We start from the raw sequence: 12,537 nt of genomic DNA, 5'->3' as shown, positions 1-12,537 counted from the left end.
TGCAGTATGTGTATCAGCATGTGTGTGTGTGTGTGTATGGTGTGTGTGCAGTGTGTGTATTAGCATGTGTGCATGGTGTGTGTGCAGTGTGTGTATTAGCATGTGTGTGTGTGTGTGTGTGTGTATGGTGTGTGTGCAGTGTGTGTATTAGTATGTGTATTAGCGTGTGTGTGTACATGTGTGTGAGGGTGTATGGTGTGTGTGCAGTATGTGTATTAGTGTGTGTGTGTACGTGTGTGTGAGTGTGTATGGTGTGTGTGCAGTGTGTGTATTAGCATGTGTGCATGGTGTGTGTGCAGTGTGTGTATTAGCATGTGTGTGTGTGTGTGTATGGTGTGTGTGCAGTGTGTGTATTAGTATGTGTATTAGCGTGTGTGTGTACATGTGTGTGAGGGTGTATGGTGTGTGTGCAGTATGTGTATTAGTGTGTGTGTGTACGTGTGTGTGAGTGTGTATGGTGTGTGTGCAGTGTGTGTATTAGCATGTGTGTGTGTGTGCAGTGTGTGTATTAGCATGTGTGTGTGTGTATGGTGTGTGTGCAGTGTGTGTATTAGCATGTGTGTGTGTGTGTGTGAGTGTGTATGGTGTGTGTGCAGTGTGTGTATTAGCGTGTGTGTGTTTGTGTGTGTGTGTGAGGGTGTATGGTGTGTGTGCAGTGTGTGTATTAGCATGTGTGTGTGTGTGTGTGAGTGTGTATGGTGTGTGTGCAGTGTGTGTATTAGCGTGTGTGTGTCAGACAGGGTTTTCCTCTGCAGGATCAGAATCCGTCTGAATGACTTCAGGGGCGGGGCCTATGGGGACCTCCACAGTCTCAGGGTGCTTCCCATTGGCCAGCGCAGCATTGGTGGGTGGTGACTTCTCAGGGCAGTTCTGCACGGTGATCACGCGGTTGAAGGCTTTGAGGCGTTTCCATAACGACCAGTACACCTTACACTGGATGTACATGAATACCAGCCCGCCAGTCACGCCAATCGCCACGACAACCAACTTCATCCAGAACGGCCATTCCAGCACACCTGCAGAAACAGAAGGACACACACACACACATATTAACACATGTATTACATATTATTACTACACATAAACGCTGACTCACACACACATACACATATTAACACATATATTACATATTATTACTACACATAAACGCTGACTCACACACACATACACATATTAACACATATATTACATATTATTACTACACATAAACACTGACTCACACACACAAACACATATTACATATTATTACTACACATAAACACTGACTCACACACACATACACATATTAACACATATATTACATATTATTACTACACATAAACGCTGACTCACACACACATACACATATTAACACATATATTACATATTATTACTACACATAAACGCTGACTCACACACACATACACATATTAACACATATATTACATATTATTACTACACATAAACGCTGACTCACACACACATACACATATTAACACATATATTACATATTATTACTACACATAAACGCTGACTCACACACACATACACATATTAACACATATATTATATATTATTACTACACATAAACACTGACTCACACACACATACACATATTAACACATATATTATATATTATTACTACACATAAACGCTGACTCACACACACATACACATATTAACACATATATTACATATTATTTCTACACATAAACGCTGACTCACACACACATACACATATTAACACATATATTACATATTATTACTACACATAAACACTGACTCACACACACATACACATATTAACACATATATTACATATTATTACTACACATAAACGCTGACTCACACACACATACACATATTGACACATATATTACATATTATTACTACACATAAACACTGACTCACACACACATACACATATTAACACATATATTATATATTATTACTACACATAAACGCTGACTCACACACACATACACATATTAACACATATATTACATATTATTACTACACATAAACGCTGACTCACACACACATACACATATTAACACATATATTACATATTATTACTACACATAAACGCTGACTCACACACACATACACATATTAACACATATATTATATATTATTACTACACATAAACACTGACTCACACACACATACACATATTAACACATATATTATATATTATTACTACACATAAACGCTGACTCACACACACATACACATATTAACACATATATTACATATTATTTCTACACATAAACGCTGACTCACACACACATACACATATTAACACATATATTACATATTATTACTACACATAAACACTGACTCACACACACATACACATATTAACACATATATTACATATTATTACTACACATAAACGCTGACTCACACACACATACACATATTGACACATATATTACATATTATTACTACACATAAACACTGACTCACACACACATACACATATTAACACATATATTATATATTATTACTACACATAAACGCTGACTCACACACACATACACATATTAACACATATATTACATATTATTACTACACATAAACGCTGACTCACACACACATACACATATTAACACATATATTACATATTATTACTACACATAAACACTGACTCACACACACATACACATATTAACACATATATTATATATTATTACTACACATAAACACTGACTCACACACACATACACATATTAACACATATATTACATATTATTACTACACATAAACGCTGACTCACACACACATACTCATATTAACACATATATTACATATTATTACTACACATAAACGCTGACTCACACACACATACACATATTAACACATATATTACATATTATTACTACACATAAACGCTGACTCACACACACATACACATATTAACACATATATTACATATTATTACTACACATAAACACTGACTCACACACACATACACATATTAACACATATATTATATATTATTACTACACATAAACGCTGACACACACACACATACACATATTAACACATATATTACATATTATTACTACACATAAACGCTGACTCACACACACATACACATATTAACACATATATTACATATTATTACTACACATAAACACTGACTCACACACACATACACATATTAACACATATATTACATATTATTACTACACATAAACACTGACTCACACACACATACACATATTAACACATATATTACATATTATTACTACACATAAACACTGACTCACACACACATACACATACAGTACATCCGGAAGGTATTCTGACCCCTTAGATTTACATCTTTATAAAATGGATGAAATAGATTTCCTTATCAATGTGAACTCAACACCCCATAATAACCAAAGGGTCTGAATACTTTCCAAATTCTCCAGAATGACTGACACCTTTGATGAAGCTGGTTGCCGCTGCTGACAGACCAAGTCATTGACTTCAAGCACACATTGGAATGGTTGTTTGACCATATCATTTACACTCTACTATGGCCATCTCAGTGTCTGGATTTTAACTTCAGTCACCTCTGTGGATACAATAAATATCCTTTATGGATAGGCTCTATGGATAGGCTATGTATCCTCTATGGATAGGCTATGTATTCTCTGTACATAGGCTATGTATCCTCTGTGGATTAGCAATCTACCCTCTGTGGATAGGCTATGTATCCTCTGTGGATTGGCTATGTATCCTCTGTGGATAGGCTATGTATCCTCTGTGGATAGGCTAAGTACCCTCTGTGGATAGGCTATGTATCCTCTGTGGATAGGCTATGTATCCTCTGTGGATAGGCTAAGTACCCTCTGTGGATAGGCTATGTATCCTCTGTGGATTGGCTATGTATCCTCTGTGGATAGGCTATGTATCCTCTGTGGATAGGCTAAGTACCCTCTGTGGATAGGCTATGTATCCTCTGTGGATAGGCTAAGTACCTTCTGTGGATAGGCTATGTATCCTCTGTGGATAGGCTATGTATCCTCTGTAGACAGGCCAGGAATCCTTTATGGCTAAATAACTTAAATTTAAAATGAAATGTAGCAGAATTCTGCTTACCCTCAGCAGTGTAGTACTTAACAACTGATATTCTCCACATGTCATCTGAAAAAACAAAATCACCTCAGTTAATTAGTAATGTAATACAATATCATCTGTAAAATCAGGCTGCATATATATTATCTATATATACACCCTGATTGTACAGATCTATATATTCCCCTACCCCCTAGACTATGGAGGACCAAACCTGCCAAAATTTGAAATTAATCAATCTATAAATATATAAATAAATATATTTATACAGAAAAATATAATTATTAATGTATTAATATTATTTCCCTATTTATTTAATTCCTTGATCATTCATTTCTGTATTTATTTATTTTTATATTTATTTCCATAGTCTCATATTTCTGTATGTAGTGAGGAGAACAAGTATTTGATACACTTGCCATTTTGCAGGTTTTCCTACTTATGAATGTAGAGGTCTGTAATTTCTATCATAAGTACACTTCAAATGTGAGAGAAAATCCAGAAAATCCCATTGCATTTTATTGCATGACATAAGTATTTGATCACCTACCAACCAGTAAGAATTCAAGCTCTCACAGACCTCTTAGTTTTTCTTTAAGAAGCCCTCCTGTTCTCCACTCATTACCTGTATTAACTGCACCTGTTATAACTCGTTACCTGTATAAAAGACACCTGTCCACACACTCAATCAAACAGACTCCAACTTCTCCACAATGGCCAAGACCAGAGAGCTGTGTAAGGACATCAGGGATAAAACTGTAGACCTGCACAAGGCTGGGATGGGCTACAGGACAATAGGCAAGCAGCTTTGTGAGAAGGCAACAACTGTTGGCGCAATTATTAGAAAATGGAAGAAGTTCAAGATGATGGTCAATCACCCTCGGTCTGGGGCTCCATGCAAGATCTCACCTCGTGGGGCATCAATGATCATGAGGAAGGTGAGGGATCAGCCCAGAACTACACGGCAGGACCTGGTCAATGACCTGAAGAGAGCTGGGATCACAGTCTCAAAGAAAACCATTAGTAACACACTACGCCGTCATGGATTAAAATCCTGCAGCGCACACAAGGTCCCCCTGATCAAGCCAGCGTATGTCCAGGCCCGTCTGAGGTTTGCCAATGACCATCTGGATGATCCAGAGGAGGAATGGGAGAAGGTCATGTGGTCTGATGAGACAAAAATAGCGCTTTTTGGTCTAAACTCCACTCACCGTGTTTGGAGGAAGAAGAAGGATGAGTACAACCCCAAGAACACCATCCCAACCGTGAAGCATGGAGGTGGAAATATCATTCTTTGGGGATGCTTTTCTGCAAAGGGGACAGGACGACTGCACCGTATTGAGGGAGGATGGATGGGGCCATGTATCGCGAGATCTTGGCCAACAACCTCCTTCCCTCAGTAAGAGCATTGAAGATGGGTCGTGGCTGGGTCTTTCAGCATGACAACGACCCGAAACACACAGACAGGGCAACTATGGAGTGGCTCCGTAAGAAGCATCTCAAGGTCCTGGAGGGATCTAGCCAGTCTCCAGACCTGAACCCAAAAGAAAATCTTTGGAGGGAGCTGAAAGTCCATATTGCCCAGCGAAAGCCCCGAAACCTGAAGGATCTGGAGAAGGTCTGTATGGAGGAGTGGGCCAAAATCCCTGCTGCAGTGTGTGCAAACCAGGTCAAGAACTACAGGAAACGTATGATATCTGTAATTGCAAACAAAGGTTTATGTACCAAATATTAAGTTCTGCTTTTCTGATTTATCAAATACTTATGTCATGCAATAAAATGCAAATTATTTACTTAAAAATCATACAAAGTGATTTTCTGGATTTTTGTTTTAGATTCCGTCACTCACAGTTGAAGAGTAGATATGATAAAAATGACAGACTTCTACATGCTTTGTAAGTGGGAAAACCTGCAAAATCGGCAGTGTATCAAATGCTTGTTCTCCCCACTGTATATTTATTTCTGTAATCATTTATTTCCATATTCTTTTAATTTTGTATTGTCTGCTCTGGGTTTGAGTGCGACGCCTGACTGTTAGTCAGGGGAATACAGAAATAAATAAATATGGAAATGTATAAATACAGAAATAAATAAATACAGAAATAAAAGAATATGGAAATAAATAAATACAGAATTAAATTAATACAGAAATAAAAGAATATGGAAATAAATAAATAAAATAATATGGAAATACCGAAATAAGAGAATACAGCAATAAATAAATACAGAACGTCTTTGGACTTAAATCCCTTTGAAAACCTACAGTTTGAATCAGAAAGGGCTGTCCAAATGCTCTGGAAAGACTGAAGAGGAACCCTTCCAATGTGTACAGACTTTAGGTTTGGATTTATAGCCTTCAGGTTAAGGTTAGGTTTATAGACAGATTTTTAAGGTTATTCATTTATTACACATTCACCACTCATTCATGTTGTTTCCATGGTCACTAGCATTCTATAGACACCACAGACATTCTATAGACACCACAGTCATTCTATAGACACCACAGTCATTCTATAGATACCACAGCCATTTTAATGACTGGAAACTGGCCAATTACTTTTAACAGGGGCTGATTACCATATAATACAAATTGCAGTATTGGGGCTTGGAAATGTGACGAAATATAGGCTAATATTTAGCAATATAATAACTATCTACAATTTTGTGAGATATCTATATACTGCAACTAAAATCAATTTGATGACTTCAAATTTACTTTTGCTACTAATTATGCTAAAATGCTTATTTTAAAGCATTGACTAGAACCCAGGGATTGGGTTCAGGGTATTCCTGACCAGTGTTGCGTCCCAGGTTGATCTCATGGAGGGTTCTGTTGATCAGAACGTAGAGGGACCAGAGAACACAGCCAATGGACACCAGGTGGAACATCACTGAACACAAGATCTTCCTTCTCTCATTGGTGGACATCTGAAGCTTCTCCCACTGGAATGGGAGGGGGTGTTATGAGTGTGGGAGAAAGATTGTGTGTGTGAGTGTTTGTGTGTGAGTATATATACATCTGTGTTTGTGTATGTGTGTTTGTGGGAGTATGTATGTGTGTGTGTGTGTGTACCTTGCGTAGTGGTTTAAGATGTGTCTCCATAACAAAGTCGTATTGACAGAGTTCACAGCATCGTGTGTCAGAGGACTTGATCCACTGGTTCAGACAGCCCTGGTGGACGAACCCCAGGCTGCCTGTACAGTGACAGGGAGTTATCAGTGGACACCCTTCATCACCTTCACAGTGGCAGATCCTAAACACACACACACACACACACACACAGGAATACACACACAGAGAGGAAGACACACACATACACAGATGAGTACACACAGATATCAAAGTGTATCTGTCAGAGAGAGGAAGACACACACACAGAGGGAGGAAGAAACACACACACACACACACACACACAGAGAGAGGTAAACACACACACAGACACACATGCCTCCTACCTGCAGACCTCCAACTCATCATCTGAACAGACATCTGGTGCATTGCAGCCCCCATATCTCCGTGGTGATGGAGCAGACATGTCTCCGCCCCCAGTTCCTCTCTCCTGGTAACGCTTAGTGATTTGCCCCTCCCTCTCTGCTTCCTCAGCCAACGATGTGCTGCCAGCAGGGCTACAGGACTTTGAGCCTGTGCCCTGCTGATGCGGGGAGCTCCTCCTCTCCTTCCTTGCTCCTCCCCTTTCTGACCACCTGTTCTTCACTCCAGAGCCATTCTCCAGTGACACCACTTTTTCTTGGTTCTCCTTCCCATCACCAGAACCTACAGACTGCAGCTCAATCTTGTCCCTTCCTCCTCCTCTTCCTCCTCCTCTTCCTCCGTCCTGCCTCCCCCAGGCCTCCTTGTCTCGGTGACTTGCACTGCGTCGACGCCCTCTCTTGGCCTTCTCTCTGCTCCAGCTCCTAGCCTCCCTCCACGCCTCCCCATCAGACGACGAGGAATCAGACTCTGGGTGGGCGGAGCTACGGTGTCGAGGGTGTTCCCTCCTCCTCTCCCTCTTCCTCTCCTTTGTCTCCCCTTTTCCCCTGACATGATCACTGCTGTGGTCGCTGTGTTGGATTGGGTCCTCCTGTGCTGGACCCTCGGGGGCGGAGTCTCTCTTCCTCTTCTGTTTTTTCTTTTTTTTGGAGGAGCCTAATGCTGCACTGCAGACAGCCATCACTGTGTCACAACCCTCCTTAACACGACACAGAGGTACTGGGCTGTACAGCCAGACAGGCAGCCAGACAGGCATGCATACAAGAAATGTGTGAAAATACAGTGTGACAGACGCAGACAGATGATGAAAACAAATATCTCTGGATAATAGATCCAAAGTCACAGTATTCCATGTAACACTATCTGTTAGTAACACTATTCCATGTAACACTATCTGTTAGTAACACTATTCCCTGTAACACTATCTGTTAGTAACACTATTCCATGTAACACTATTCCATGTAACACTATCTGTAAGTAACACTATTCCATGAAACAGTCTCACCTACAGATCCCCTGTAATGTATCCAGGGTAACAATATCTCTGAGTATTGTATCCAAGGTAACAGTATCTCTGGGTAATACTATTCCAGGTAACAGTATCTCTGGGTAATACTATTCCAGGTAACAGTATCTCTGGGTAATATTATTCCAGGTAACAGTTTCTCTGTGTGATATTACTCCAGGTAAAAGTATCTCTGGGTAATACTATTCCAGGTAACAGTATCTCTGGGTAATATTATTCCAGGTAACAGTTTCTCTGTGTAATATTACTCCAGGTAACAGTCTCACCTGATGCCCTGAGAGGAGGGAGGGTTGGAGGTTATCTTGGAAACGCTGCTAGGAGCCAACCCTGTTGTAGAAAAACTAGCCTGCAACAACCAGTCACAGCACACAACTTCATTTCAACAACCAATCACAGCACACAACTTCACTTCAACAACCAATCACAGCACACAACTTCACTTCAACAACCAATCACAGCTCACAACTTCACTTCAAAAAAAACAATTACAGCACACAGTTCCACCTGAGCGTGACTTGAATCAGAAACAGTGGCTGTTTTTTCAGTTAAAAACCAATTAAATAATACCTTTGAGATGTTTCTGGATCGAATTCCTGCCTGTCCTTTATTACTCTGTGGAGAGAAGGGGGTCGGGGGGTGGGGGGAAAAGTGTTTTGGCAAACTTGACAACAAGCACTTTGTCCTCAATAACAAGACATTGAGAGTCATGATCTCTGCTACATGGTCATTTTTTATGTTGTACTAGTCCTACTGTTTAGGTGTAAAGCACAGGTTTTTTTGTGATCAAGTCTTAACAGGGTCAGATGGTGACAGGAGTCTTAACCAGGTCAGATGGTGACAGGAATCTTAACCAGGTCAGATGGTGACAGGAGTCTTAACCAGGTCAGATGGTGACAGGAGTCTTAACCAGGTCAGAGGGTGACAGGAGTCTTAACCAGGTCAGAGGGTGACAGGAGTCTTAACCACGTCAGATGGTGACAGGAGTCTTAACCAGGTCAGATGGTGACAGGAGTCTTAACCAGGTCAGATGGTGACAGGAGTCTTAACCAGGTCAGATGGTGACAGGAGTCTTAACCAGGTCAGAGGGTGACAGGAGTCTTAATCAGGTCAGATGGTGACAGGAGTATTAACCAGGTCAGATGGTGACAGGAGTCTTAACCAGGTCAGATGCTGACAGGAGTCTTAACCAGGTCAGATGGTGACAGGAGTCTTAACCAGGTCAGATGGTGACAGGAGTCTTAACCAGGTCAGGGGGTGACAGGAGGCCCAGAAGTGTACGGGTAGATTATCCAATATAAATCTGCAATATTCCATGAATGTCAGTCTTAAATTCCCTGTTTGAAATTGTATTTCTCTTCCTACCCCATTTCAAACCTGTTTACCAAAACAAGGCTGCAAAAAATAATCCCAGAATGTAGCTTGATATTTCAACTCAGCAATTTGTCAGTGTGTAATGGCTGTGGCTGCTGTTGTGAGAAACATACAGTAATCCATGGTCTCATCTTAGTCCCATCAGACAGACAGGGACCAGCCACGATATCTCAGTCAGATTTTCAGACAGACAGACAGACACGGACCAGCAACGATATATCAGACAGACTGTCAGACAGACAGACAGACAATATCTCAGACAGACAGACCGACAGGGACCAGAAATGATATCTCAGACAGACAGACAGACAGACGGGGACCAGAAATGATATCTCAGACAGACTGTCAGGCAGACAGACAGACAGACAGACGATATCTCAGACAGACTGACAGACAGGGACCAGCAACAATATTTCAGACAGACAGAGAGACAGACAGACAGAGAGACAGGGAACAGCAATGATATCTCAGACAGACAGACAGACAGACAGACAGGGATCAGCAATGATATCTCAGACAGACAGACAGACGGGGACCAGAAATTATATCTCAGACAGACTGTCAGGCAGATAGACAGATAGACAGACAGACAGACGATATCTCAGACAGACTGGCAAACAGGGACCAGCAACAATATTTCAGACAGACAGAGAGACAGACAGACAGAGAGACAGGGAACAGCAATGATATCTCAGACAGACAGAACGACAGACAGGGACCAGCAATGAAATCTCAGACAGACTGTCAGGCAGACAGACAGACAGACGATATCTCAGACAGACAAACAGGGACCAGCAATGATATTTCAGACAGACAGACAGTCAGACAGAGAGACAGGGAACAGCAATGATATCTCAGACAGACAGGCAGACAGACAAGCAAATAGGGACCAGCAATTATATTTCAGAGAGACATGCAGACAGACAGACAGGGACTAAAAATGATATCTCAGAAAGACAGGCTGGCAGACAGACAGGGACCAGTAAGGACATCTTACCAATGTGTATCAGACAGACAGACAGAGAGACAGACAGCGAGACAGACAGGCAGACAGTCTAACTCATCCTGGGCTTAGATAAACCGTAAAAACACCCTTGAAACTTCGTCTCCTCTCCCCGTCCTCTCCCCGTCCTCTCCCCGTCCTCTCCCTGTCCTCTCTCCTCCATACTCCTTCTTCCCAATCTCTTCTCCTCCCTCCCCCTTCTTCTCTCTTCTCCTCCCTCCCCATCTTTTCTCCACTCTATTCCTCCCTTTCCTCAGACTGGTGAAAGATCAACATTTTGTTAAACACTGAAAGACTGAAACAATGCCCAGTTGATTGAGACAGGTCTTGTGTAAAGAAGGTATCATTAAGACCTAACCTCGGTCTTGTCTTTGGTGCGAGCAATGCTGCGTCCATCTCCCGCAGACTCCTGGGCCGGGACCACTGAAATCTGATGCACAGGCATTTCCAGATTATATTATCCTTACAGTGTTCCCAGATTATATTATCCTCACGGTGTTCCCCGATTATATTATCCTCACGGTGTTCCCCGATTATATTATCCTCACGGTGTTCCCAGATTATATTATCCTCACGGTGTTCCCAGATTATATTATCTTGACAGTGTTCCCTGTTGATTTTATCCTCAAGGTGTTTCCTGTTAATATTATCCTTACGGCGTTCCCTGTTGATATTATCCTCAAGCTGTTTCCTGTTGATATTATCCTGATGGCTTTCCCTGTTGATATTATCCTGAGAGCGTTCCCAGATTATTTACACATTCCATCTGTCTTCTACCAACCATGTGCTAGTTTGATCAGGTCACCATGGAAATGGACAGAAGGCTCTAGAAACAGCAGGGTGTCAGATTATCAGGCCAACGCTGGACTCAACAACACCCCACTGAAGTGTGTGAGGGAGGAGGGAGTGAGAGAAAGAAGGAGGTGGATGAGTGGAAGACAGATGGATGTGTAAGAGGTCAGCTGTGATGCTACCTGAGGTAGATGAGTGGAAGACAGATGGATGTGTAAGAGGTCAGCCGTGACGCTACCTGCAGCATTCAGGTGAGTATTATTATGGCTTGGGGGAGGAGCCAGGGCATCATTCAGCATATGGCTGATCGAGCTTAACGCTCAAATAAGCCTCTCTACTCATAATCAGCTTACACACGTAAAAACACACACAGGCTAAGACACATACAGCATCTCACAAAAGTGAGTACACCCCTCACATTTTTGTCAATATTTGTGAGTGACAACACTGAAGAAATGACACTTTACTACAGTGTAAAGTAGTGAGTGTACAGCTTGTATAACTGTGTAGATTTGCTGTCCCCTCAAAATAACTTAACACACAGCCATTAATGTCTAAACCGCTGGCATCAAAAGTGAGTACACCCCTATGTGTAAATGTCCAAACTGGGCTCAATTAGCCATTTTCCCTCCCCGGTGTCTCAGGTGTGAATGGGGAGCAGGTTTATTAAATTTGGTGTCATCACTCTCACACTCCCTCATACTGGATACTGGAAGTTCAAAATGGCACCTCATGGCAAAGAATTCTCTGAGAATCTGAAAATAAAAATTGTTGCTCTACATAAAGATGGCCTAGGCTGTAAGA

At 41.3% G+C, this 12,537-nt stretch overlaps 1 protein-coding gene across 2 annotated transcripts; it reads right to left on the bottom strand.

Annotated features, from left to right (window-relative positions):
* Positions 1-644: 644 nt before the first annotated feature.
* Positions 645-11,912, bottom strand: march1 (membrane-associated ring finger (C3HC4) 1). Of its 2 annotated transcripts, none has more exons than XM_029118228.2 (8): positions 11,300-11,912; positions 9,135-9,179; positions 8,834-8,913; positions 7,507-8,265; positions 7,124-7,304; positions 6,846-6,993; positions 4,075-4,119; positions 645-1,016 (listed from the first exon to the last, which is right to left on the bottom strand). In XM_029118228.2, exons 1-8 carry the CDS (start codon positions 11,384-11,386, stop codon positions 733-735), a joined length of 1,629 nt encoding a protein of 542 aa, XP_028974061.1. In that variant the 5' UTR covers positions 11,387-11,912; the 3' UTR covers positions 645-732. The 2 variants fall into 2 exon arrangements, with proteins under 2 accessions (XP_028974061.1, XP_034146909.1); XM_034291018.1 differs by lacking the exon at positions 11,300-11,912 and adding an exon at positions 10,936-11,083.
* Between the last annotated feature and the right edge of the window lie 625 nt (positions 11,913-12,537).

Source organism: Esox lucius, chromosome 25 (genome assembly GCF_011004845.1).
Source record: "Esox lucius isolate fEsoLuc1 chromosome 25, fEsoLuc1.pri, whole genome shotgun sequence".
In the NCBI taxonomy this organism is placed as follows: domain Eukaryota; kingdom Metazoa; phylum Chordata; class Actinopteri; order Esociformes; family Esocidae; genus Esox; species Esox lucius.
This window is presented reverse-complemented; position numbering and strand designations above follow the sequence as displayed.

Coding starts and splice junctions, on each gene's coding strand:
- march1 (XM_029118228.2), bottom strand. CDS start 11,386: ATGCCTGTGCATCAGATTTCAGTGGTCCCGGCCCAGGAGTCTGCGGGA. Junction 9,180..11,299: donor GCACCAAAGACAAGACCGAG/GTTAGGTCTTAA, acceptor TTCTCTCCACAG/AGTAATAAAGGACAGGCAGG. Junction 8,266..8,833: donor CCCTCCTCTCAGGGCATCAG/GTGAGACTGTTA, acceptor CTGGCTGTACAG/CCCAGTACCTCTGTGTCGTG.